At 51.5% G+C, this 27,196-nt stretch overlaps 9 protein-coding genes across 9 annotated transcripts; 6 read left to right on the top strand and 3 right to left on the bottom strand.

Moving 5' to 3' along the window:
* Positions 1–472: 472 nt before the first annotated feature.
* Positions 473–1,243, top strand: HO133_000889 (uncharacterized protein; the record flags this gene model as incomplete). Its single annotated transcript, XM_037291822.1, has 1 exon — positions 473–1,243. One exon carries the CDS (start codon positions 473–475, stop codon positions 1,241–1,243), a length of 771 nt encoding a protein of 256 aa, XP_037152184.1.
* A 987-nt stretch (positions 1,244–2,230) lies between these two features.
* Positions 2,231–3,577, top strand: HO133_000888 (uncharacterized protein; the record flags this gene model as incomplete). The annotated part of the gene is made up of 1 exon (XM_037291821.1): positions 2,231–3,577. One exon carries the CDS (start codon positions 2,231–2,233, stop codon positions 3,575–3,577), a length of 1,347 nt encoding a protein of 448 aa, XP_037152183.1.
* A 617-nt stretch (positions 3,578–4,194) lies between these two features.
* On the top strand, positions 4,195–7,405 carry HO133_000887 (uncharacterized protein; the record flags this gene model as incomplete). The annotated part of the gene is made up of 2 exons (XM_037291820.1): positions 4,195–5,333; positions 5,389–7,405. The coding sequence occupies 2 exons, from the start codon at positions 4,195–4,197 to the stop codon at positions 7,403–7,405; spliced, it is 3,156 nt and encodes a 1,051-aa protein (XP_037152182.1).
* Positions 7,406–8,594: 1,189 nt separating this feature from the next.
* HO133_000886 (uncharacterized protein) lies at positions 8,595–9,216 on the bottom strand (the record flags this gene model as incomplete). The annotated part of the gene is made up of 3 exons (XM_037291819.1): positions 8,595–8,952; positions 9,108–9,147; positions 9,213–9,216. The coding sequence occupies 3 exons, from the start codon at positions 9,214–9,216 to the stop codon at positions 8,595–8,597; spliced, it is 402 nt and encodes a 133-aa protein (XP_037152181.1).
* Positions 9,217–12,015: 2,799 nt separating this feature from the next.
* On the top strand, positions 12,016–13,380 carry HO133_000885 (uncharacterized protein; the record flags this gene model as incomplete). Its single annotated transcript, XM_037291818.1, has 4 exons — positions 12,016–12,338; positions 12,441–12,722; positions 12,785–13,110; positions 13,157–13,380. 4 exons carry the CDS (start codon positions 12,016–12,018, stop codon positions 13,378–13,380), a joined length of 1,155 nt encoding a protein of 384 aa, XP_037152180.1.
* A 1,342-nt stretch (positions 13,381–14,722) lies between these two features.
* On the bottom strand, positions 14,723–16,975 carry HO133_000884 (uncharacterized protein; the record flags this gene model as incomplete). Its single annotated transcript, XM_037291817.1, has 4 exons — positions 14,723–15,713; positions 15,869–16,371; positions 16,426–16,732; positions 16,800–16,975. The coding sequence occupies 4 exons, from the start codon at positions 16,973–16,975 to the stop codon at positions 14,723–14,725; spliced, it is 1,977 nt and encodes a 658-aa protein (XP_037152179.1).
* Positions 16,976–18,606: 1,631 nt separating this feature from the next.
* HO133_000883 (uncharacterized protein) lies at positions 18,607–21,113 on the bottom strand (the record flags this gene model as incomplete). The annotated part of the gene is made up of 4 exons (XM_037291816.1): positions 18,607–19,228; positions 20,018–20,136; positions 20,195–20,705; positions 20,767–21,113. 4 exons carry the CDS (start codon positions 21,111–21,113, stop codon positions 18,607–18,609), a joined length of 1,599 nt encoding a protein of 532 aa, XP_037152178.1.
* A 453-nt stretch (positions 21,114–21,566) lies between these two features.
* HO133_000882 (uncharacterized protein) lies at positions 21,567–23,145 on the top strand (the record flags this gene model as incomplete). The annotated part of the gene is made up of 3 exons (XM_037291815.1): positions 21,567–21,634; positions 21,689–21,987; positions 22,037–23,145. 3 exons carry the CDS (start codon positions 21,567–21,569, stop codon positions 23,143–23,145), a joined length of 1,476 nt encoding a protein of 491 aa, XP_037152177.1.
* Positions 23,146–25,623: 2,478 nt separating this feature from the next.
* On the top strand, positions 25,624–26,709 carry HO133_000881 (uncharacterized protein; the record flags this gene model as incomplete). The annotated part of the gene is made up of 1 exon (XM_037291814.1): positions 25,624–26,709. One exon carries the CDS (start codon positions 25,624–25,626, stop codon positions 26,707–26,709), a length of 1,086 nt encoding a protein of 361 aa, XP_037152176.1.
* Positions 26,710–27,196: the final 487 nt, after the last annotated feature.

Below are 27,196 nucleotides of genomic sequence, written 5' to 3'. Positions count from 1 at the left end.
ACGTGGGCTGTAAGGTGCTGTGCTCCGTCTAGGCTGAGGTTTGCGGTACGTGGTGGAAATTCGGTGACGGTTGAGATGTGAGGGGGTGATCATTCAGCTGGTGCAGCTGATGCTCCTGATGCTGTACTATTCAAGCTGGCGACTTTCATACACATGTACTTCTGTATCTTGCACTGTCACAACTCCGCTTGGTTCTTCTTCCCTTTATCGGTCTGGTCCGTCTCATGGGAATAGATTGCATAACGAGAGGTAGACTCAGCGCTTCTAATCATAAGCTTGCACACTTCGACTGGCCAGATATCATTCCTCACCCTGACCTGCTGTCCCACTCTGAAACGCCCACAGGCCGGATGACGTATGTTCGTAGGCAGAAGTAGGCCTCCCTTGCTTCACGTGAAGTCCGCAAATGACCGCGCCTTGACCCTTTTCCTGAAGTCAAGGTTCCTCTTGACCATCAAATGCCACATCCACAATGTCAGGGATACCGATCCACACCGAAGATCCCATAAGCCCAGCAGAAGCCAGCGGCGTCACACCACAGACCGCCTACAACTCAAATGCAATAACCCCCTCGCAGCCGGCCAAAACTACCGCACCTTCCCCTTACGCATACGCACCGGCTCGGCCTGGAGCAGCGGCACCGACCCCTACGCGCAGTACACCGCAAAGCTCCAGCCACGGTCCACCAGCTCCACAACCAGGAGCAGCACCCGTGCCACCCCCGCCTACAACCACCGCGCAGCCCAGCCTGCCCCCCCCGCCCAAAGCTGGCGAGAAAGCATCATCATCGGAGCACTACGCGCCAGTCCGTCCTACGCCCGCTCAGCCCCAACCGTATCCTCCCCAAATGTCGCAGCCGACGGTGGATCCGCCCTTCCAGGCTCTCCCGCCCGCATCCACAACCTCTACGAGCATGAGACCGTCCTTTGACCCATCAGCGCCACCGGGTAGCGTGTCCTCTCCCCCGGACATGCCCATCCGAGCGAGCCTCGAGCATCCGCCCGGCTACGTGCAGAACCCTTTCGCGTCGGACATGACGCCGGATCAGCGCTTTGCGGCGGACGAGAACCGGTCCGGCACTCTGCCATCTTTGGGGTATACCGACAACGCCCAGGTCCCGAGACCGGGCTCGGAGGAGGATCGGACGGCTTGGGGGACGGCGAAGAAGTGGGCGATGGAGAAGGGAGAGCGGGCCAGTAAGCTTGGGGAGGAGGTGTGGGAAAAGTTCGGGGCGGAAAAATAAGCATCGTGCGTGGCAGAGAAATGTGGGCCCCGGCGTCGTCAGCGGAGGTCAAAAGGTGATGGGTTGAGCTATTTGCGATGAAAAAGAGAGCAGGAAAAGTTGAGGACATAGATAGGTACCTTAGATTTGAAGAGGGAGTCGTACGCTTGGCAGGCTCGGCAGGGGCAATGCCAATTGATGAGGGGTTTCAAAACTTCCAGCCGCACTTCCGCTTGTTTCGTTTCGGGGAGAAAATCAAGGTAGAAAGTAGCTAAAATTACCTTCACTAGCGCACAATACGATTAGCTAGCGGTGTCGGAGTGGGGTCCCCGGGTGAAATGTGCAGCCAGCCGTGCCAGCTCATGCAATGTGAAATGCAAGGTGACCGATATGTTGACAACGCCCGTTACTTTACTTTATCTCATCAAAGTACCATCTTACGCGCTGTTACTTCATCAATACAACAACAATGTTTCTCTTTGACCATAATTGAAATTGCTATCTGATGGACTCTCAATCGGGAAAAAGAATCTTGAATGGCTAAAAGTAAGTTACATTCTTGTCGCGTGCATACCTGAGTAAAGTACGAGAATGTGCCCCTGAAAGTCGCTTCCTCTGAGTTTCGTTAGAATCCACCTGCCAAGAGAGGGCAAGCGCCACGACAGCCTTTGAGAACTAAGGTACGTATTTCATCTTTTACCCCCGTCATGGCATTTCCCCAAAACAAGACAATGCACCTGGCCTTTGGCTTTGTCGCCCAAGTACTCCAGCGTGAGAATTCCGGCAACGTCAGCTCACTCAAATAGCACCTGCCACATACAGCAGCAAAATTTATTCCATTTTGTTCGCTCGTATGCCCTCGCGTCCCTCTAGTGCTCCGATTTCTGTAAGCGACAGTGTATCCCCCGTGTTGGATATCTGTCTCGTGTTGGATATCTGCCTCGTGTACGGCAGCGGGACGATCCAACGATCCAGCAATTGTAAAAACGAAGAAATAGACCCCAAGGTATGGCCATATCTCGACGTTTCTCCGGCTTCTTGGCCATTTCTGCGGCAACACTCTTCCTGGTGGGCTTCTTCCTCTTCGGCAGTAACAGGAACAGGCAATTCTCCTACAAGTCTTTGCTGTTCTCAGAAACTATTGTCAGTGACGATACCAATTCTTCGGACACCTCCTTCGCTACCAATGACGGCGGTGCTGTCAAGTCTCCTCTCAGCGATGTCTCCCAGAAGCCTCTAAGTATTGCCATCGTGGAGACCACAGGATATCACGATGAAGTCGTTGCAGCGTTCGTACACTCCTTTGGCTCCCAGAAGAGATCGAATCTGAGCCTCTTTCAACAAAACCAACGCTATGGCATTGAGAAGATCATGAAGGACTTCAAACTTCCCAAACCGGTCCCAGCAGCCCAACCGCCTGACATGCTGCTCGCCGACGACGCCACCAAATTAGATATCTTGGTCCTCACAACATGCGAGTATGATCGCATCAAGATCGCATCTCAACTCGAGATTTTACTCAAGGAAGGCAAGACACAACTACTCTGCGTCGTCCATCACGCCGACCATTGGGCGAATGAGGACCACCAAAATTTCATGGCCCCTTGGATTGATAAGGGACTGGTGGATTTCATCACGCTTTCCCAGCACACAGCGACATTCCTCCAGGAGACCGGCATGAGGACGTGGAAGACCAAACCTCCGATCAGACCCTTTGCTCCAGTCTTCCCAGTCAACCTCCCCAAACTACCCACAGCCGTCGACGCAGACAAAGGGGAGCTTGGGTTTGGACTCCAAGGCCTATATGAATCCACAAGACGGAATTACGAAACGATCTTTGCTCACCTCCAAAAATTCATAGACTCGAGATCATCGGAAAGAGTCGGAACCATGAACTCGAACGTCACCCTTCATCTGCTAGGCCAGGGGATTCACCCTGAAGTCCCAAGCGGTCTGATCTCGCACGTCAGCTTCGACGAGTCGCTCGATTATGACGAGTACTACTCCATTCTCTCCCGCACCTTCGCGCTCCTACCCGCCTTCGCCAATGACCAATACCTCGATCGCAAGGCTTCCAGCACCGTACCTGCTGGGCTGATTGGGGGCACACCATTGGTTGCGACCAAGGAGATAGTGGCGGCGTATAGCTATCTGCCGGAGGACGCGGTATACCTACAAGATAAGGATGAGACTGAGTTTGATGTTATAGGAAGGGTGCTGAAGGACGCCGCAAAGCATCGGATCAAGAAGATGCAAATGGTCAGGAATAAGTGTGCAGAGCTCGTCAAGGGCAACTCTGGACTGGTTGAAGGGTGGATCAAAGAGATTCTACAGAAAGAGCATGTTGGACGGTAAGATGCCGTGGATGTTTGCAAAAGCTAGTGGTTTCCGTGGCTGTTTTTCAAGCAATATTGATACCCATGTCCGTTTTGCAAAGCTAGACTGCAGCTCTGTATGGTACAGCGTCGCGTTTGGAGTTGCATTTGGAACGCCATTCTATGATTATTGGTAGAGTAGCTACAGCGTTTGTAGAAGTATTGGCAAGACCGGCTTCACGAAGACTCTGCCGGCACCTTTTCGCTCATGAATGTGATGCTGTGTATGATTATGGTACATTAGAAAAGAGACGCTTTCCCTCAGGCTTCCAGACTCCAGAAACTCTGGCCTTGGCGGTCTCGGCTTGTTAGAGTTGCGCCACCAAGATTACACCACGCTTCAGCCCTTTACATTGCCCTTTTTTCGCTGGGCATTAATGTCTTTACTTTGACGTCCATACTTTTTCTCTTTTCTTGTATGCGATTTTCAAAATGTAACCATAATATCTGACCGACCATTCATCAGTTGCCTTCCTTTTCAGCTTGCCCGTCCCTGATGTTGGGCGCCCACGTCATAAGAATCGGCGATCATTTACAAATCTAACGTCTGTATCGCCGAGCGAAGCACTACCACACAAATATCAGGTCTGTGACGCTATGGCGTCCACCAGCGCTCCAGGTTGGCCATCGATAGAGGCTCAAGAGTATGCTGCTGCAGAGAGCATGTTGCAACACTCCCGTTCCGCCCGAAGCAACTCCCAGACGCTCAGTGGATTCGCCATGCCCGAGGTTCAAAACTACGCCCTCGACGCTACACATGCACAGGCACAAATGATGGGTCCAGGATCCGGTCAATCGTATCCACCTCCTTTCGTGCCTCCTTTTCACTCTGCCAGTGCGCAAGAGCAGAACCATAGTTTCAATGGATCTTTTGAGGGAAAGATACCCTCCTCACACGAACTTCAGGCCCAATTCGATCAACAACGAACGGACTCATTTTCAGAATTGTCTCAAGGGCGAGATTCGAACACGTCTGAAAAAGGTCACCGAGCAAATTCCCACGCTGCAGGAAGAAATGGGCACAGTCACAGAAACAGTAGCCTAGACGGATCCGAGCCCACAAGCCCTGTCAGCACACGAGAGTACACAAAACGTCAGTCGGATGGGCGTGCATCCTGGACACACCGCTCGAGCAACGAGAATGTGGGGCAGCGCGAAGCCAAAGAAGAGACGGACAAGAAACCTCCCTGGAGCGAACTCAAAACCAAAGCGGGCAAAGAGCGCAAAAGACTGCCATTGGCCTGCATTGCCTGTCGGCGGAAGAAGATACGATGTTCTGGTGAAAAGCCAGCTTGCAAGCACTGTCTGCGGTCACGGATACCGTGTGTCTACAAAGTTACTACAAGGAAAGCGGCACCGAGAACCGACTACATGGCAATGTTGGACAAGCGCCTCAAGAGAATGGAGGAAAGGGTCATTAAGATAATTCCAAAGGAAGAATCTGAGGCAGTACCAAGGGCAATAATCAAACCTTCTGCTGCTGCTCAAGCAAACAGTGGAAAGAAGAGGAGTGTCGAAGAGGCTTTTGGACCACAGCTGGACGAGTGGACAGATTCAAAGCCGACTGCACAGCCACCTAAGGGCCAAGGTAATCATGAAAGCAAAGTCAACACGGAAGGTGCAGAGCACTTGCCTACACCAGAACTCCAGGACCATCTATCACAAGTTTTCTTTGACAATCTGTACGGGCAATCATATCATCTTTTACACAAGCCAAGTTATATGCGCAGGTTACGGTGCGCGATACCCCCCTCCTATCGTTTTGCATTTACTTCGCTAACAATTCGATAGTGCTGGCACGTTGCCTCCTGTCCTCATCCTTGCTGTGTGCGCGGTATCTGCCCGCTTTTCTTCGCATCCTCAATTGAACACCGAACCTGCCTTCTTGCGAGGCGAGAGTTGGGCTGGTCCAGCACGCGACATCGCCTTGCGTCGTTACGATGAGCCGAATATTACCACTCTTACTGTACTGCTGCTACTTGGTCTTCACGAATTTGGAACATGCCAAGGTGGAAGAAGCTGGATGCTTGGCGGCATGGCCACAAGAATGGCTTATGCTCTTCAGCTTCACCGAGAACTGGATCACGATCCGCTGGGACGGAAGACTGAGAACAAGTCGGAGCTTAGTTTCACTGATAGGGAAATAAGGAGGAGGACTATGTGGGCCTGCTTTCTCATGGATCGGTTCACATCCTCAGGGACTGAGCGACCCATGTTTGCCGATGAAGATATCATAAAGGTGCAGCTGCCTGTCAAAGAATCCAACTTTCAAATGGAGATTCCCGGTCCCACCCAAAGTCTGGACGGTCGAGTGCCAAATCCTGTGAAGAGTGACACTGGTCAACTGTCTGACCCTCAAGGCAACATGGGAGTAGCCGCGTATATGATCCGCGTAATAGTCCTATGGGGTCGCATCATCAAATACTTGAACATGGGAGGGAAAGAGAGGGATGAATACCCTATCTGGGACACCAAATCCCAATATGCTGAGCTCAGAAGACAAGCCAGCGACTTCAAGACATCATTGCCTGCGGAACTTCAAAATACTCGTGAAAACCTGAAGAACCACGCCGCTGAGAAACTAGGGAATCAGTTCCTCTTTATGCATATAGCTTCACATCAGGTGGTATTGTTTCTACACCGCTTTGCCATACCCACTGCCCCGGGAGGAAGAAATCCAAAGGAGATGCCAATATCCTTTCTTGCCGAAGCAGCGCCGGCAGCTCTTGACGCGGCTAGCCAGATATCGGTTTTGATCAACGACGCTACAGAACATCATGCGGTTGCGCCGTTCCTTGGTTATTGTGCTTTCATGTCGAGCACCATACATGTATGGGGTATCTTCTCCAAAAAACAATCCATCGAGGCGTCGTGCAAGCAACATCTTGCCAGCAACTTCAAATATTTGGGCAAGATGAAGAAGCATTGGGGAATGTTCCACTTTATGACCGAAAATCTTATGGACATATACCGTCAGCATGCGGATGCGTCCCAGAAAGGATCGAGTGAGATGGCAAGTCAAGATGATACTATCTTTCAGTATGGAGACTGGTTTCAGAAGTATCCTCACGGCGTCTCAGAGACAGATTACCAGGATCCCGCGGTCCAGATCAAGAAGGAACCCAACAGCGATGTCACGTTAAGTCACGGAAAAGACCTCCAAAGCGTGGAAGACTTCTTCCACACCCAGTCGCCACCCTCTCGCTCAACCCAGCCTCGAAAGTCCGGCAAGAAAAGCGCCAAGATCGCTTCGCAACCAGAGGATCGTCTACCCCAGCAGCGGCTCCAACAACCAGATTTCCATACCAATGCTACCCAACAAGGCATGCTTCCCCTCCCCATGTCGCAGCCACATATGGATCCCTCCGCTTTTGTCGGCCACCCACCTCAGCTCTACCCCCAACCCTGCTCCAACTCCTTCCCTCAAGCCTACGACATGCTCCCTCTCTCCACTCCCGCCAACACGGCCCTCCTTCCCCAGCTCGACCGCCACCTCGTCTACGGCGCTTATGCAGGCAACGATCCCACTGGCTCTTCTTCTGCCTCTGCCCTCAGCGCAATGACCAGTGGCCTTCAAGATCCCCAAAGCAACCAGCAAGGCTTGAACGATCCGGCCACTTCGATGTGGGATAATCCACTGGATCTGTCACCGCAGACGCAACAGCAGATGCTGGGTTCGGGTGGGTACATGGGTGATTTGCAGACGAGTGCGTGGTTTATGCCGTTCAATCTGAACCCTCCGGAGATTGGGGGGGAGGGTAATGAGTTTGGAAGGCGCCTCGAAGGGTTCGGAGGAGGCGGTATCTAGGGCTTTGGTGCTGCCGTCTGACATTGCGCTGCATTTTACCATGGGTCTCTTTGCTAACCGAGACGCGACCATACACTGACACGACTTGCGATTCGAGGCCCAGCACTCATCATCTGTTGTTGGCCAAGTTCCTGTGCCAATTTTCAAAAAGCTCTTTTCATTCGACTATATACTTCTCTCAGTAAATCAATTTACAAATGTTAATGCAAACATGACAAGTGTCCCCCAAAGCCGCAGACCTCATGACTCTCATGTATGTGAACGTCAACCCGTTGTCGGATTGAAAAAAATCAAGCCGACCTCAGCATCGGAAAAGAAAGTAAGGTACCCAACCATGCTCTCGCTCCCGTAGTGCTTGACGAAATCCCCCCTCTACCAAACACTCCGACAGCTTCAATACAGACGACGCAGACCTCCCCGCCTCCCCGCCCCCCTCCCCCCTCCCCTCAAAAATGTACCACGCGATCTCACAGCACGCCTCAACAATACCCATTCTCTTTCCAACTTCTTAAACAGGAACCATGCCATCCCAACCCCCCCCCCTCCACGGTGGTCTGTCTCGTTCACGTGGGAAGAAGGGGCGGGCTGGCACGGATGGATGATGTGGTGTGGTGCACGGACGGATGACCGTGGTGTGGTGCATGTGCTAGATGGGTGGGTAGATAGATAGGTAGGTAGGTAGGTAGGTAGGTAGGTAGATGATAGGGGATGATAGGGGATGGGATGGGATGGGATGGTGTGAGGTTGGTGTGGGATGGGATGGGGTGGGATGGGATGGGATGGGATGGGATGGGATGGGATGGGATGGGGTGGGATGGTGTGGGATGGGATGGGGTGGGATGGGATGCGGTTGGTTGGCTGGGGCTGGGGGAGGGGGGAAGGGGTTGCGGTTTTCTTTTTCTGGGGGGGGGAGACCGAGATGAGTTTGGATTAGAGGAGAGGGTGGGAAGATGCGTTCGCTGTTGGGATGTGGGGGGTCGGTTGGAAGTAAGTAAAAGGAAAGAGAGAGAAAAAAAGACGGAGAGTTCTGGAAAGAGCAGGGGAGTATTCTGGCATTGAACGATGGCCTGTGGCCTGCCTTTTGCTACCGAATGGGAAGGGTCGGCTCCGAGATGTACGTACCTCGCACCCACCCGATACCAAAAGTGTAAGACAACTTTTCTGGCTTCTCCATGGCTCAAACGCCTGTTCAGGGGACCGATCCCGACCCTATCTCCGTCGCGACGGTTTTCCTCCTAACTAAAATTTCATCGCCCTCACCGACCACCCTGCTCCCACCATTCTCCGCATCCATCTGCAGATCGCCGCCGAGATCCAAACTATCCGCTATGGTCTGTGTCCTCCTCTTCTCCTTCCCCGTGCCTACCACACCCTCTTTCGCGGCCTTCACACGGAACGGATTTGATCTCATTCGGCGCTTGGAGTTCTGCATGGGTGTGGGTGGTTCCTTGGAGAGGGAATTTGACGGGGACGTGGTCGCGGAGGAGGTTTGAATGGTGGCGGCGGCTTCGTCGTAGATGGTCGTCAGGGTCGGGGCGGCGCCTGGTCTACGCACATTTCGGGATCAGCGTTGCTTCTTCATGGTAGATGATTGAGTTGTAAGACAGGTCTCGGGAGCGGAACAGGGCAATTTGCTCCCGAACATGTCTTGCGACTCAATTTTCAGTAGCAAAGAGGAAGGTCTTCTCCGACATGTACGTACGGGTTGAGAGGGGCGATAGAGGGGTTAATGCGTATGAAGCCTGTGGAGAGAAGACCATTAGGCGTGGTCTTTGGGTGAGAAGTGGCATGGAAGTGGCATGCTCACACATGGCTTCAAAGCCTCCCGGGCGGCGTCAAGTTCACTCCAGATGCTAGCGAATGATAACGCAGACAGTCTCGGAGGGCATTGAAAACACAAAGGATGATGGCTGGGGGATCAAGTACCCTCAGTAGGGATCTTGATCCTCCGCAGGCTTGACAGATGGATTTATAAGATTCTGCGTGCTGAATGGCGACTGCGTCCGAGAATGGCAACGTTCGAAATGGGACGTGCAGAAGCTGTGGTTCTTATATTCGTGGCATGAGACGTTGGCATGGTATTCAGGGAGGATGTTGGTAGATTTGAGGATCGCAAGCCCCCGTTGTTGGCATGATGGACGATGGAGTAGGAAGATTCAGCTCGAAGTTCTTAGCATTTCAGGCTGAACGGCGCGAAAGGAGAAAATGGGCATCCATCTGGTGGCACGGACCACGTTGAACACAGGGATGAACATCCATAGATTACGGCACCTATGACTCCATGAGAAAAGGGACGGGTTGAGTAATCGTTACGATTAGACCAAAAGGTGATGACTTTGTAGTCCGTCACTAAACAGTAATTTATGTCTGATACAAGTTGTGGGCTTGCAATCGTATGACCGCTTGCCCACACATCTCTACGTCTACGAGTGTGGAAAGTCTATGACCTATGTGGAGGTACTAGTACTAGGAGAATTAATCGTGCCCCACACACTTAGCTCCGGGATCGATAAAAGGGGCCGTCAGCATTAACTCCGAGGGCTCCTCGTGGCGAGCAAGACGTCTTCCGGAAAGTAATCAATGCTTCGTCCGGCTACGAGCAGAAGCAGATAGGTACAAGCATTTGCGTCAAGATACTGCTCCTCCACGCCAAGAGACCAGGACCGATGCGTGTGCATGCGTGCGTACGTGCATGCATATGCTCGCCTGTTCTCCTGATTCTCGCTTCTGAGCCAGCAGGGTATTCAGGGAGAGCCAGCCAGACAGCTTGATTCCATGGAGACGTGAGACGTGCTCCCTGTGGAACGACGTGCTTCGCCGTTCGCAAAGAGCTACCACAGAGCGAAGATGCAACATCGTCGGCCATAGCTATATATCACCGTTATCTTTGAAGTTGAGGGTCTCCATGTGGCTTCTTCTCAGGAACAGTCGCTTCATCGCTTGCTGCATGACGCCTTTTCCCGAGGCAATGGCCAGTGGGGGTATCCGTTCTGGCACAGACTTTCTAACATTCTGGAACCTCGTTCCCTTGAATTTTCATTTACCGTCGTGCATGGGATGGGTGACAGTCGACTTAGAATGACTTGCAGCCCGGGAACACAGAAAAGTGACTCCCTGGAGGCTCGAATCTGTTTTGCTGATCCAGACTAAGCTCAGATTGGAGAGGAAGGTAGGATAGGATTGGAATGGTGGGGCTCGGACATTAAAGACAGGCCGACATTGATCAGTTAAGCGACAGCTGGAACAAGCAACTGACGACGGTAACGGTAACGGTAATGGTAACGGAGCCCTCCAGCGAGGCCAGGATTCTTCTCCCAACAAGGCGAGGTGTGCCTTTGGTAACGTTTGGCCTGCTCTTGTTGGCCAGCTAGTAACTAAGCACTAAGCGTATGACTTCCTGTCCCCAAAGTCCAAGCTTGAGATAGTATCCTTAATAACCAGCTGCCTACTGCCGACAGGTAGTTGTATGTCTGTCGAGGTGGACATTGCTCAGTGGGTTAATGATTACAGGCATGTGGCTCGATAGGATATCTGTCAAACGCTTGGTACTCGCGGCTCAAGGCAGGTGTCAGATTGCTCAGAGTTAGCTTGAAAGTTTAATCTCTGGCATCTTCTTCTCAAGGTTGTTTCTTGACAAAGGACATGATCATCATCATCATCATCGTCATCATCATCATCAATAATAAATAAAAATAGGCAAATACTAACGAGTGAATCTGCATGTTATGTAGGTATGTAATGTACCTACATTAATGCTGCTGCGATATCGCTTTATGACTCGCATATTGCAGCTATCAAACTCGCGCCATTCCTAATTCTATCTTCATGCTTGCAGTAGAGGGAATGGCCCGCAGGCCTGCAGGGGCCTTGACCATTTGCCATCCTCCGACCCGGTGCAGATTCCCTTTCCATTCTTCAGCGCACCCAGCGAGCAACATGTTCAAGCCTTCGCTCGGGTCGAATTTCTCGACGGCAGACGAAAATCTGCGGAACAAAGGCTTCTCCACTCGCTCTCCGAGGGTACGCATACATGCGAAACGACGTTGCTGCGGCGAAGCGTGACCTCAGCTATGGCGGAAAATGCTGATGCTTTGCCTAAGGAGCAGGCAGCATATGCCGGCAGCCCCACAAATCACTCACGTTGGGAGATGTAACCCAGCTCAGGCCTGACCATACCACTTCCCATATTTGAGTCGCGGGGCGAGCCTATCACATCCCACAGGTGATGGACGAAGCGACTCAAGGGCTCGCTTGTCTGTGTCGATGTTTCCGTCCAATCCTTATGGCTGCACCATAGTCGGGAGAGAGACTATCCCGTGAATCACCACGGTCATTGATAAGGTGACGGGGAGATCTGCTGCAAGAGGACGGTAGTGAATGACGCGAATGTGTTCAAGATGGTAGCTAAACCGCTAACTCGATAGGTAAACATCACAACGGCTTCTTTCCCTTCAAATACTTCTTCCCCACATTTACTCTCCTGTTGAATCCCTCCTCCGCACTCTTCCCACGCAACTTCTACCATTCTTTCCTCCCAGTCTTGTGCATTGTCAGACCTTCTCTTCCCTCCGCCGCGTCTTCTCAAAGGCTCATTGCTCCTACGACTTACAATGTATCTTCCATCATTGGTGGCCTCCGCCCTTCTTGCTAGCTCGGTAGTAGCGAAGCACTGCCAGAACTTCTCAGTCCCAGTCACCCTATGTGCTCGCAATGGGGCTTTCAATGTTCCTACCTTACAGGACAACCACGATGCCACGACCTTCTTTGCAAACTTCACAAACCCTGGAGGCAATTTCTCCAATGAGGTCTTACTTGGGTATCGAACGATTGACAGAACATACGACATCAGTGTCAAGTTCTGTCAGCCAGACACTGGCTTCGGACAAGATCCAACCGTGCAATTCCTCACCCATGGAATCGGGTTTGACAAGACGTAAGCCAGCTCCTGTTTCGCAACATTCAGCTTGCTGTTGCCTGTGCCAGCGCACTTGCAGATTTGTATGCGAGGTGGGCAGAGCTAACATGTAGACCATAGTTACTGGGACCTTCCTTACAACTCCTACAATTACAGCTATATAGATGTCGCTGTTGATCAGTACGGGTTTTCGACACTCTCCATCGACCGTCTCGGTATTGGGAATTCTTCGATCGCGGACCCTCTCAGCATCATACAAGCACCGGCAGAGGTGTCAGCCATCTACGAGTTGACAATGATGCTCCGTCGCGGCAGTCTACCAGAAGTCCCTCGGGCTTTCTCGAAGATCGTCCACGTTGGCCATTCCCTTGGTTCCATCCTCAGCTACAACCTTGCAGCTATGTAGAGTCTCACTTGCTTTTCCCTCTCAAGGTCAGAACCTATGGAGACTGACAAAGCATCAGGGACCCTACCGCCAGTGATGGCCTGATCCTCACAGCCTTCTCCCAGGATTTCGCTTACATAGACGCAACTTTCGACGCCTGGGGCAGCAAATTGGCTCGTAATGATCAGCCCCAAAGATTCGGAGATCTTCCCACCGGGTACCTTACTTGGGCGAACGCTAGCTGCAACGAAAAAACCTTCCTTTATCCAGGTTTCTTCGACCCGGCAATGCTTCAATTCTCCGAGTCAACCAAGGAACCTTTGACTACGGGCGAGGTCCTCACCCTTGGAGGTTCACCTTCTACGGTACCAGGGTTCAAGGGACCCGTCCAGGTTCTTGTTGGCAGTGAGTCTCAGACCATTTTGGGCGATACCCTACTGACTTGTCACAGATCAGGACTTCATCTTCTGTGGTGGCGACTGCATGGCGACTGGTGACCCGGCGTTGGTAGGGGGATCAATCCCGGGTGGAGTGACCAAGGCTTTCCCTGCAGCGAAGGCTTTCGAAGCCTACATTCAACCAAACACTGGGCATGCTATCAACCTGCACTACAACGCCACGGCTGCTTACAAGGCTACCCAAGAATTCTTAATCGCTCAAGGATTAGGACCGTAGGCAACAGCTGGGGGAAGAAGCCCTCAGGAGCTAGCCTATGTAGCGAAAGGACTGTCTGAACTGCATGCTTGATGATTACTTACGTGTATGATAGCCTTTGAAAATGCCCAAACGATCCATTGACTGCTTCGCAAACCGCTCGTGCTCCTCGCGACGACTCTCACAGAATGACTCTGCGAGTCTGTCCAGAACTTATTGACCGCAGCCATGTCTTCTCCACTACTCCTTTCCACCCCAACCGCCCAGTCTATCAAAAAGCCTCCAGCATCCTTTCACAAAGAGAACTCCTTCATTCTCGTCCAAATACACAGCACAATTCCTTCCCAAGGCGTCGCTTGTTGCATCCCTATCAAGGTCACAAAATTCGACCCTGCGGCCCTGTCGCGCACGTTCAGAAGCCTTGGTTCCAACAACACTCGTGAAACATCCTCCTACTACTAAGACGACTAATACTACGCAGCCCCAACGAACCGCCATCCCAGTCTCCAGACATGACCAGACAGAGTCAGAGCGGCATTCATTCATCCATCCAATCCAACTCAATCCATCCGCCCAGCTAGATCCTCCACGGCGCCAAACCCCCCCCGCCCCAATACACATCCCGCCTCGACGAAACAAAACGAAACAAAACGAAACGAAACGAACCGAACCGAACCGGGAAAACCCACCTCAAGACCCAAAACATCGTCACGCAACGGCCCGCCAAGTCGTACGTACGGACATTCTGTCCGGAAGCTCGAAGCCACTGGTCAGTTCTCGCCATGTGGGAGTGTGCTCACTTACTCACTCACTTACTCACTCACTTACCCCACATACATCCACAACGCCATGCTAAGCCATGCTAAGCTAGCCTAGGCGATTCCGCACATGACGGCTCTACCCACGAGCGGAGTTCGAATCATGACCTTTTCCCCCTCCGCGCCCAGCAGCCCACGATGCGACCGACGCAGACATTTCCCTGCCCTGCCCTGCCCTCTCGACGCCGCCTCCCGTAGCATTTCCGGGGGTCGGGGTGGTGGAGCACAGCTGCACTGTTTGTTTCCATCACGACGGGCGGGGGGGCCCGGATGGGGGTCTCCGGGAGGGAAGGACGGGGGTGGGGAGGTGTGTCGTCTGAGGTGCGAGATCCGGATCGAATGAATGGGGATGGACTGGCAAATGTCGTGTGCTCGATGCTCCGCTGATGGGATATAGTAATTGGAAAGGGTTGAGAGCTAGCCGCACGCATGTGATCGTACAGTCCACTACACTAGCTGAATCTGCGATGCATATCCAAAAGCTGCTGCTGCTTCAGAGTACCTTTTCCCCCCAACGCCGCGACAGTTCTGATGCAATAGAACCTTCACCTCTTCGTCCTCTTTCCCCCAAAATGAGCATCCAACGTCCCCTGTCCCTTTCTCTTTCTCTTTCCAGGACTCTTTTCCTCTTGATCACCGCCTTTCGTCTCCCCACCAACCTCCGCTGCCTCGCCCTCATCCTGATCAACGCCCATATCGCCACTCGCCTCCTCGCCCCTCTTCGGCCTTGTCTTCTTCCCCGTCTCCTCACCATTGATCGCATCCTTTGCGCTCTTCCCCTCCGTTGGGCCCTCGGCCGAGTCAGGAAAGAGCTCGCGCCATGTCCCATCTTTGACTTTGGGGTTATCGCCGTAGAGGTTAGTGTGGTATGCGCTTTTCATTGCATCTAAGCAGATAGACCGGCGAGCGTTAAAATCAAACATAGGTTTCGGATAAACCTTCATCCCTCCGTCTTCCGTCTCCTGGCCGTCACCCTTGATCAAACAACCCGCTTTTTTCTGATCCGCTATAGGCGCTTTCCATGGCTCATAGATGAATTTCTCCGGATAATCCTTGAGCTCCGGGCAAAAGTGCCGTACGAAGTCGCCCTTAGCATCCGTCTTCTTAGGAAACGCGATGGGCGAATAGCAGCGATAGAATTGCGAATAAAAAGCTGTACACGAGAGCCATTGCCAATTACCGCTGTTGCAGGAGACTTCGTGATCGATGAGCCATTCTTCAAAGACTTCGGCGCCACGCTCCCAGTCAATGTAGCAGCCACCACGGGTCAGGAAGCAAGCTACAGCATGACGGCCGAGATGGTGTATCCAACCTTCTTGCCTGAGTTGACGCATCAGAGCGTCGATCCAGGGAAAGCCTGTCTTGCCCCACTTCCAGCGATCGAACCACGTCTCGGCTTCGGGACTGTCGATATGGTGGTCGCCGGTTACGAGGCCATTGGACGGATCGACTTTGGAAGGGAGATGCCAGGGTATGAATCTGCAATGGCTGTTGCCATGTGTTTGAGCCAAGGAATAGCCGAGAGCCGCTTGAGCTCTACGCAGATTTCGTAGTCAGCAAAGCCTATTCGAGGTAGAGATTGGAGTTGCAAGACAGGTATCGAGAGTAGAAGGATCCTTTTGCACCCGAGACATGTCTTGTGACTCAATCTCACTACCGATTGGAAAGAGCCAGCTCCCAAATGTACGTACCCGAAATACATGTCTCTGAAGAGCAGTTGCCCGATTAAGTTCGTAGGGATGGTGCTTTGCTTGCCTTTATACTCCTTGAGTACATCCATTACGCGCCAGTAGAAGAGCCGTACGCTGAGAGAGCCAAAGTGGTGATGTGGAGAAAGCAGGGTTGTTGACTGGGGGTCGAACGCTGTGGGTGCTGTTGCGGGTTTGGCAAACGTTGCTGTGTAGGTTTTGTTGGAGATTATCTCGTCTAGGGCGCGTAAGGCAAGGGTCTCACCACCCCGATGCTGGGTTGTTGCAGGTTTGAGACCAAGTTCGGAAAGGGTAGGGACCCCGAAATCGCCTTCAGGTCCGGCAAGATGGGTGTAGGAACTTTCCTTGTCATTGCGCTGGATGTCGTTGAAGTCGGGCTTCGGGGAGGGCGGGGTATGCTCGAAATCAAGGGATACGTTGCCGGGGTCGGGAAGAGACTCTGGGGTTGGGACTGGTTTTGCGACTTCGTCCAGCTTCTCTGCTGCCTGAACAGTATCAGCACGGTACTTCTCGCGCAGATTCAAGGACGCCCCCCGTACATGCTGCACCTGAGTGATACTCATAGTCGGCTTTCCTCCATTCGCCTTCACCAACTCGTCCGGATCATATAGCGTCCTGCCCATCTTGACAATGACCTCCACTCCTGCCTCTTCCGCTTGCTTGATAACATCTTCGTCTCTTTGTCGGGCATATGCATCGGTATCTTTCTCGAAGACCAGATGCGAGATCTTCCACGCCTTGAACAGCTTCGCTAGCACCGTCTGCGGTGCTTCCCGGAGGACGAAAAGCTTCGACTTGGGATTGAGCTTGGTGATGGAGGCAGAGAGGTCGGATTGGCAGTCGAGTCTAGAGAAGAGTGCACCTAGGATCAATGAAAAGAAACAGCCATTGGAATTGAAGAAAGGGTACCTACAGATACTGCCATCTATTCGGCCCTACCCTCGCACGGTATACATAATGCGGATCCCAGCACCATATAGGATACAAACATTCAGGCTTCAGGTCAAGGGCAGCTTTCAGAGCTGGGGAATCATGTAATCGAAGATCGGTCCGGAACCAGTAGAGGACCCTTGGCTTAGCTGGCACCATGCTGAAGGGCCGGTACGAAGGATGGAGTTGAGGTTGAACTTGAGGTTGAAGTTGAAGTTGAAGTTGAGGTGTTTGCGCGATGCGCTAAAGCTGAATGATTGGAAGCCATACCTTCCTTTAAAGTAAGGTACTTACTTTACTATCCAAATGTCGCCCGCGTTCCTGAAAATCAATAACATCATTACATCATCATCGATCAAGCTCGCATTAGCGTCTCACTATTCCTAAGTGAATCTAGGCAGCTTCGCTTAGGTATTCAACTTCTTCACCTTCACTTGCCTTGTTCCACCGGACATCGTGGCACGATTGTTACCATCCACTGTGGAGCTTCTTACTATGCGGAGTGAAGATACAAGCGTCCGTCCAGCAAATCTTTATGGATTAACCGCTTCATTCACGTCCTGGCAGAGGCAAATTACCGCGCAAGGCTCTCTATGAAACTTCGAAAAGCTCTACTCTAGATCTACTGGAGAAGGCTCTCAAAGCTTGGAGTGAACCCCTCTCCTGGTAAAACTACTTGATCTGGACTGACTATAGGCCGTTCATATTTCTGCGCAAGTCTCTTATGGTTTCTCTTTATCTAAGTATCAGTAAGAGAATGTAGCAAAAGTCATGCATGGCGGAAACCTCCAAATCTCCAAATCCCAAGAGGAGAACGCTCTCTTTCCTTTTATTTACGCATTTTGTGGGTATGGACCAGAATCAACGGTGCTTCCCATCAAAGGGTATTGAATAAAAAGGATTAAAACGCTTTAAAAACAATTCCCTTGCAGATTGACGAAGTTTTCAAGAAAATTTTGTGAACAGGGTCACTTTTTGTACCGCGCCTGGATCGTAGGACCTTGGTCAATGTCATTCAGAAATTCTCCTTCTATGCACGAATGTTGCTACATTCTCTTACTGTTCCTGCAATTCAGTCGAATCTGTCTAAAGAGCAGACTGTCTCGAAGCCAAAATACGTACACATCTTGACCGGATCTAGCGGATTCGTGAAAGAGACTGTTCTCGTTCGAGAAGAAGCCAGTGCGCCATCGATTATGGTGATGCCTAGAATTTTAACTTGCGAATTTGCTGTTGAAACGTTGGGCAACGGGGACTTCACGGGTGGACACAGCGCTTTATTGGCTCCATTCCACGAAGCTATACGGCACCGATGCCGTTGCCAAAGAATAATTCTGGCGTGAACGATGACTTACGCAGGCTGTGAAATATGTTGCTTGCGCCACCGTGCTCCGAGTTAGGCAAGCATTATATCGTCTCTGGTTCCAGAAACCAAAAGCCGATTGAAAGTCATATAACTCGAGAAACGTCAGGCAAGCTGCCAAAACATTCTGCAGCTGTGGCGGGATCAATTCTCAGCTGAATCTTCTCCATTCGGAAAAAAGGCGAACATGCTTCTTGTCCTAAGCCTCGATACCCGAATTGACTCTACGCCTCACTTGTATACTCTCACGTTCTTCGGAACAAAACGAAGGATGACATTCTGTCTACAGCGTCAAGCCTCCACTCGTTGCTGATAACGCTTCAATTCTATTTCATACATCTATCACTTGCCGTAAGATTTTCACCTGGGATGCTAGCGAGATTTGGATTTCGACAAAGCTTCTTGGTTTCCTGTTTCTCAGCCTGTGTCAATCCCACCCCATTGATGCTAACGTTGACTCAGCCAAACCAGTTCTTGCTCTCTTGCCCTCTCGCGCTTTTCTTCCCCTTTCCACCATCTTCCGTGCGCGATTTGCCTTGTCCACGACTCCTCCCTTTTCCCTCGACCTACCTACCGGTCTGTCCGCCGATTCGCCTACAGACCTTTCCACAGACTTGCCCGCTGCCTTCTTCCCCGCACCCTCGGCCACCCCCTCTGCTGCTCTGTCCCGCAGATCGCGCGCGGCTTTGACACGGACAGATGTGTACTCAATCCCCTTCGCCTTGAGAAACTTCAACACCCCTCGGCTATCGCAGAGCGGGCATCGCCCAGTCTGCCCCGTCGCCTCGCAAGTTTCGAGTTCGGGGCAATCGAGCCCATTCGGCACTATGTCATAATGCTTCATATCGACGCTCATGTAGTCGACACCGTTGAAGAACAGATCCAAGTCTCGGCAGTGCCCCGTGAGGAGCTTGGGGCTGAAAGCGGTCCTATTCCTGTTGTCGGCAAGACCGGTGAAGAGGGAGCAGAGCACGACGGTGCCGGAGACGTAGACGCAGTCACAGACGGGTTGCTGGGCGTAGTAAACGATGCACATGGTCCTTGAGGTTCTGGAAGAAGAAGCAGCAGCAGCAGCTTCTGAGATGCTTGGACATGGAACGCAGAGGAGTATGACCATGAAAGGGGGTTTAAAGAGTCGAGGTCAGGCAACAAGACATGACACGAAAGACAACTTCTCCAACACGTCGGAATGACATGACGAGAAGGTACGAAAACAATGTCCATGTTACTCGGGCCCTTATCCCGACGCACGGTGCCATCTCTTTCATCCCCTTCTCCAGCGTTGGCCCGATTTCGACGGAGCACTCCAGGTAGCCAATGCAGCCGTGTCGGATGATAACCAACAGCGTTCTTCGTCACTGACCTTTGTATGCGACTGCGCCGAGAACTCATATATGAAACGTGGTCAGTGAAGCGATTTGCTATTACACTGTTGGTAATGGTGATGCCTAGGGTACATGTGGTCCTGCGAAGGGTGTCTAGGAGGTGTGAGCATTGTGTGTCGTTGGGTATCGGAGATGCCACGGGAGTAGGGGAAGGACATGGAGTATATCAGACGACTGAAAACCGAGGAAGAAACCAGAGATATCAGCGATGCGAAAGTTTTGAAGCATGAGGCAAAAGAATGTTTCTATAAACCGATAAATCAGACTGTTAGGATCCCTATCTATGTGAGATGCCTCTAAAACTCCCAGTAGCCCCTGATCGATGCTGAAAAAACACTACCTTGGTCTCCAACCCATCATATTTTCGCGCCATCGCTCTCAATGAACGTGACCCTAGCTTTACAACCGGACCTTGATGAGACGAAGGGAAATTCTTAGAGGTCATCGTCGTACTGATCCATCAAGCCATTCGCTTCGGCGTCTCGACCACGACTGCTTGTGGGCAGCTGGTTGTAGCCTCGGCGGCGGGGGATGAAGCGTGCGCAGGAGGAGGTTAGGATGACGAAAATGTCCTGTCGGTTCTGTCAGAGACAAGACTCACACGGAGCGTCTTGCTTGGGTTGGGCTCACGGAAATGAAACCAAACATTCCAGCCCATAGAGTGTAATTGGGCAACTGCCGCCAACCCCTCTGATGCATGACCGTGCGCTGGTAAGCGATACCACCTAGGAGATAAACGGCCGCCGCAATTAATGCAATAACCCCGAATACACCACCCGGGCCCAGCGTTTGTTGCGCTTCACTGACACCTCCACAAGCAGCCATTGAGCGCGCTTCAAAGAAGAATGTGCACTCGTCTGGGTCGGAGCCTATGAACGAGAGATGCACTTTTGGCGCAAGCGAATCTCGATCGCAGGTGAACGAGATCAGCGTTGACTTCCGTCGGACTGGTTCTTTGGTTTTGGAGCCCTTGTGACCTTTGCGGTCATCGTCCCAATCATCTTCATCATCATCGTCGTCGTCGTCTGGGACGTTCAGCTTGCGTGGGAGAAGGCGGTCAGAGTTTGACTCGCAGGGTGAGCCGTCAGTGTAATTCAGGACGAGTTTGCGGCCACGGAAAAACGGCTCTGTCGATGCTTGCCTGTTTGGTGCATCTGTTAGAAAGTGTCCCAGACTGCTCGGGGATTGCTTAGAGAACATACCCCATCGAATATGTCTTCTTCCCAACTGTGTAGAACGCACTAACGTTCTTCCAAAGTGGCTCTTCTACCCCTACAACATCCTCCATAGCCTCAATGACCGGCGCGCAGAAATTCATGGTGAAGTTGGTATCATAGTCGTAACCTCGGGCATGCCAGCTTTCTATCCGGTCATCTTTGTGCGCTTTCTTGTGATCTATCAAAGGTTGGACTGTGATAGTGTTGAGATCGTAGGTATTCCCATTGGAGGGGTTGTAGACGGTACATGGTTTCGTCTCTTTCAGGTCTGCTGCGAGGGTTGTAGAGCTGAGGAGGAGTGGGAGGAGGGCGGCGGGGAGCTTGGGGCGCATTGCGACCTCGAGCGAAGTATATGTCAGTCAGGTCAGGATCGTATCACGCACTTTATTCAGTTTCTTGTAATATAGTTGCATCGGTTTCTTTGGAAGGATATCATCCGGTATAACCGTAGAATCGTATTCAGGCAGTTGCTGATCTGGTTCTTTCAGGACCGAGGGTGACAGGGATTCATAAACCCTGCATAAACTAGATAGTAGTACGTCAGCCCTGTACTCTACTCGTATGATTTGCGCACAAATTTAATGCAAAATGAGCTACTCCGTACTAGAACGTCCTACTCGTATAGCATAGGGATATTGCAACTTGCAACTTCGGGTGAGGTTATAACCTGAAGCTGTTTACATCCTAGCTTGATTGATTCTTTCACCTTTTCAAGGTAGAAAACTACTGTACCCTTCAATTTGACAAATACCTGAAATTGGAAAAAGCTCAAATTTCCTGCAGCAATGTCAAAGAGTGAGCGGAAATCGGTGCTTCCATCGGAACCCTCTCATGGCTATGAATTTGGCGGACCGTAAGCTTTCCGCGAAAGCAGCGGAAGCCTTCAACAAAACTAATGGATACTCAGTCTCGGGGCATTTGCGACTTCTCTCGGGCTACCACTTGTCTGCTACCTAGCAACGTTCCTCTGCAATGACATCTCCGGCTGTCCTGTACCCTCTGCTCTACACCCTTGGAGCCTCACGGTAGCCAAGTTGAAGGAAGAAACTGGTTGGCCGGGCTTCCAAGGATTGATCAGCACCAAGGTCACAGTATGGGTATTAGGCTACTACTTCTTGAGCCTGGTGCTCCAGGCTGCTCTTCCTGGTGTACTGACCGAGGGTGTGGAGCTTTCATCTGGTGGAAGGCTAAAGTACAAATTCAATGGTAGATGAAGCCAGTCTGGCTGTGCAGGACCTGGCTAATTTTGCAACAGCGTTCAGCTCTGCTGTGACTGTGATTGGCGCTGCTGCTTTGGGGACCTTCGTACAAGGACCAGACTTCCCTTTGTGGACTTTCATTTGGGACAACTACACGCAACTCATCACTGTGAACCTGGGCGTCGCCTTCTCGCTCGCATGTTTCGTGTACGCCCGAAGCTTCTCGGTGAAAGCAGGCAACAAAGAACAGAGAGAATTGGCACCTGGTGGACACTCTGGGAATCTCGTCTACGATTGGTTTATCGGCCGCGAACTCAACCCTCGTGTGACTCTACCTGTGTTCGGCACTATCGACATCAAAGCTTTCTGCGAGCTTCGACCGGGCATGTTGGGTTGGGTGTTACTCAATCTGGCTTTCTGTGCGCACCAGTACAAAGTCTATGGCTATGTCAGTGACAGCATCATCTTCATCACATTTTTCCAGGCATTATACGTCTTCGACGCCCTATACATGGAACCGGCCATCTTGACAACTATGGACATAACCACTGACGGCTTCGGCTTTATGCTGGCCTTTGGAGATCTTGCGTGGCTACCATTCATCTATTCGTTGCAAGCGCGCTATCTCGCAGTGTTTCCTGTCGATCTCGGATACGCAGGTCTCGCTGGTTTATTCGCGGTCCAAGGCTTTGGTTACTATATTTTCCGTGGCGCAAACAACGAGAAGAACCGATTCCGGACCAATCCTAAGGATCCTAAGGTTGCACACCTGAAATACATAGAGACAAAATCTGGAAGCAAGCTCCTAATCTCTGGCTGGTGGGGTATAACAAGACACATTAACTATCTCGGCGATTGGATCATGGCATGGTCATACTGCTTGCCAACGGGGATTGCTGGGTATATGGTGCAGCAGAGCTCTTCATTGAGTGATCATCCAGCTGATGGGTCCATATTCGGAGGTACACCAACGCGCTCTCCAGTCGTACAAGGTGAGGCAAGAGGTTGGGGCATGGCCATCACATACTTCTATGTTGTGTATTTTGCTATTCTCCTTGTACATCGCGAGATGAGGGACGAAGAGAAGTGCATGAGGAAGTACGGAAAGGATTGGGAGGTATATAGGGAGAAGGTCCCCTGGAGGCTCATTCCTTATATTTATTGAATTAGAAAAGGGAAACGTTGAGCTCATCTGGTCTCAGACCAAACGAATATATGAAAATTGCGGGCAGAACGACATGGCGCGGTAGAGGGAGCACGGACTGAGATCTCGGGCTAGTTTCTAGAAACAGACAGTTAACCCCTCTACTCAACTTTCGCGGACTTCACGTCCTCCTAGATCATTCCTCTGTCAACCTCAAGCTCCTTCGAGTTTCCATCGCTGTCCTCGTGCTGTTGGTGCAAGGCTCGTGATTTTAATCGACACGAACACGCCATACGCGTTTTCGAACACGCTCTAAGCTCGACGTACACGTGAATTGAAGACCGCGGGCATTCCTTAGTGCATTATGCAACTATGACTCCAAGAAGCATTTGCATCACCCAATACCTGAAACGTTCCCAGCCGTTTCAGATTGACGGAAGGCACTTCTCGGCGCTCGCGACCACCTACTTTATGAAGGTTGAAGAAAAAAGAAGTCTGGTTCAATGGTTGACTGATTGCTTCGCCGTACCTAAGCGCGGATAAGCGGAAACCCTCGATTTCCCCCCACCGCTATCAAGGCCGTGTCTTGGAATGACAAAATGCGATACTGATATCGCGTGGCAAAAGCCCGGCGGTTATCGATACCTAGTGTGAGTTTGTGGAGATCGACACATAGATTCGATATTGAGAAATGTAGGAAAATTATAATCGATACGCTGTTGCAAACGTGGCGGTCCTTCCGGTGCCGATTATTAATGTTTCTGTCTCATGACTGAACTTGGTGAGTCCCGGCGCTTCAACCAGGATATCGTTTCGTCCGCATCTGCACCAGTACGACTGCACGGTCTGCACTGCGCTTTCGCGACCTCCGAAAATCTACAATTAGAACCGGCGCTAGTGAACGATCTTCCCAGCGCACAGCCACCACTGATCAGCCACATGGCAGCATCCCGGAAGTCGTCATGAGCCTTGCAAACGGTCGCCTACACTTGAGCAAAGATTCTGTAAGAGTGTTGAGTGTGAGATTCGAGGGTATTATGATTGATTAGGTCTATTGTTTTGTAGAGTAGGTAGTAGAATGAGTGAATAACACTCACACAGAAAGTTAGTCCGAGGCCACGCGGCCAATCACACCACGCAGCAGGGGTTTTCAACATCAAGCTCATGTTCCTACCGCAAGTTCACTCCCACTCAACGAATCTCGTCCAAGAAGCGGCCAAAGCACACCCACACCATCACATGAACCTTTCAGCTATCACGCATCTATCGCGCACCAGGCCATCGACTGGTCCTCCAGGCATCTCCCTCTCCAACTACCAGTACCCCGTTTCCTCGCGTGGCTCGTGATCTCGCGGAATGCTGCCATCGTTGCTTTGATTGTTGCTCGCCCTTCTCAAAGCAGCAAAAAGGCCGTTCGTACTCTATACGTGGAGCTGAAAGGAGATTGATATTGTCGAACGCGGTAGTCCCCCCCGCACCAAGGGGCAACATGCTGCTGCTGCCGCCATGACCCCCCCGGGTGATCAGGAGGCATTCTTTCATTTGTTTCGTACCGAGGCAAGCAGTAACGCAGATGCATCAATAGCTCTGAATCTTCATAACACACTTCTGCACGCCACCACCTAGGTACCATGGTGTCGCCCGCACTTGCTGCTACTCTTAGGTACCTACCGCCGCCGCAGGATGTGGAAGACCCTTCAACTAGGTATTAAGGCTACCAGTCGAGGATGACTGATGTGTTCTATTTCAATTCAAATGGTTTGGCGAAAGTCTATGTACGAGTACGTGTGACTTTCTTTTTCCGGGTTACCGCCCTCACCTTCACAGCGATTTGATGATGGTCATGATCTTTTATACAATTTTCATACTCGCGAACCACTGCAAGGCTGCTTGCTTCGAATTCCCAGCGGAAGCAAAAAGAATTCTCAAGTTACTGTTATTTTCTTAGCAACTTACATTCTTAGCATGGAAAAAAGTCTTTGGTTTCTAGTTGCATGACGGATCCACCCTGACGGCAAGCCTTGGGGGCTGTGGAGGTCCAGCCTGGCGCGGCCTTTTTGCCGAGGATGGCACAAGTGCAAGAATCAGCGCGCATCTCACGCAACTGTATGCGTGTTTTGGGTTTACTTCCATAACAAGCTGCATAACACTGCTGAATCCCAACTGGAACTTGCATGATGCTAAATCGCTCTGGTCTTGCGGGAAACCGACTGCGCTTGCCCAGTCAAATCATTCTGTTCGTTATAATATGGTGCGACCCCCGCAGAATATCGTGCCCTTACTCCTCACTCTCCTTCGGTGCCACCACATCCACCACCGACTTTTTTTTCTTCCTTCCATATTTCTTCTACCTCTTTACCTCAGGCGTGCACATTATTTCCCTTGTCTTGGGACCGCCACTTAATTTATTCTTTTTCTTGACCATTTCCTTCATACTTTCCACAAATCCCACCGCTCTACATCCTGTCGCATATCATCAACATAACCCTTCACAACACAATGCCTGCTCAACTACTACCCGCCTCCGCTGCTGCTTTCGCAACCCGTTCCGCTCCTAACATAGTACTCAACACCAAGGTAGATCCATGGTTGACCGCTACTCTCAAGAGGATAAACAAGATCAAGAGGCCGCTCAACAGTGTACCACAGCACTTTCGATGCCTCACTGAGACTCTCTCATCCCCTTCGGCGATATGGACTCTCTGCTCGCTCCTGCTTCCAAAGGCACCAGACTCAGAACTCGTGCATGACGATAATCCTTTGATAGAAGCCGTCTTCAATTACAGGATGGTCTCCATCGAAGCTTATATCGTCCATGTCGACATGGTCTCACAGAACGAAGTCGCTTTCAAGCTCACGCCAGAGACGATAGAGTCGTTAGTAGAGTTCCACAAGGAGGTTCACTCCAAAGACACTTCAGACCATACTTACAACTGGTCGGAGAAGGAGGTCCAGCTCAAGAAATTGCAAGAGGACTTCGTTCAAGCCGCCAACAAGTATGTCTACCGTACGAGTGCCATGGCCCTAGAAGGATTGGAAGAGGATGGTGCTGGCGAGTTGCTTTGCGGAAGGAGTGAAGAGGTCAAGACCGCGATCATGGGCATGTTCCTCCCACTTCTACCACCACCGCCGCGACCCGTCGAAACCGTCCGTCCAACTCCAGTCCTTCCAAGCTCAACAGGTGCCGAGGACTGGTGGCAGCCAAGTTTGCCCTCGCATTACTCTGCTGCACCAGAGTCGTGGAAGTACGCTTCGTCAAGTACTGTGTACACATCAGCGGATTCTGGGTACGGAACGGGCACTTGGACAAGCATGGACCTGGATCCCAACCTGTACTTTGGTGATGTCCCAGCTATGAATTCGCCAACGACGTCATACAGCAGCGATCCATACACTGCGGAAAGCCCAAGTCCACCACAGTACTACAGCCTTCCGGTTTCGTCGGCGCCAATGTCTCAGGAGCTACCTTTACCTAGCACGCTTATGCAATCACAACAGTGTGGCACGAGTATGAGCTGGGGTGGCTTCGGTGGCTTTGGATGGGACAACTACCAGAGCTTCGCGCCGATACCATATGCCATGTGAAAGTCACGTTGGCTACATTGGTCATCTCTTCACAGCATTAGCGGCTACAGCTTGGGCCTCAGCAGGACTTTGAGCGGATCAGACTTCTTTCACGAGCCCACGAGACGAACCCGCGCCACAAGCTTACAGGCGTCATCATCAGAATCATCGACATGGACTAGAGCCGAATACCCACTTCTTTGCTTTTGTGTTATTTGCTGCGTCATTCTAGCGAGCGTTGCTGTTCTTCTTGGTTTCCCTGCATTGGCATCGGCTGGTCCGGACCACCCTCTTCACTTCTTTCGATCGACTCTTTGGGAGGTTCAAAATCCTGCATTTATACAAGATCGGCGGCCTCACGGCAACGGAATGAGTAGACAAATGTCCGGCCTTTTCTGCCTTTTTCTTTCATCATGTCGTCTCACAGGGAGCGCCCAGCTCAAAGGTGGTAAGATCCTGAGAGTCGGTTTGCATTACCCGGCGTCTTGTCTACTCTGGCACTGTGTGC

The sequence above is a fragment of the Letharia lupina genome (assembly GCF_014066315.1).
Source record: "Letharia lupina isolate WasteWater1 chromosome Unknown contig_11, whole genome shotgun sequence".
Taxonomy (NCBI): domain Eukaryota; kingdom Fungi; phylum Ascomycota; class Lecanoromycetes; order Lecanorales; family Parmeliaceae; genus Letharia; species Letharia lupina.
The sequence above is the reverse complement of the archived record's forward strand: the minus strand, read 5'-3'. Positions and strand labels throughout refer to the sequence as shown.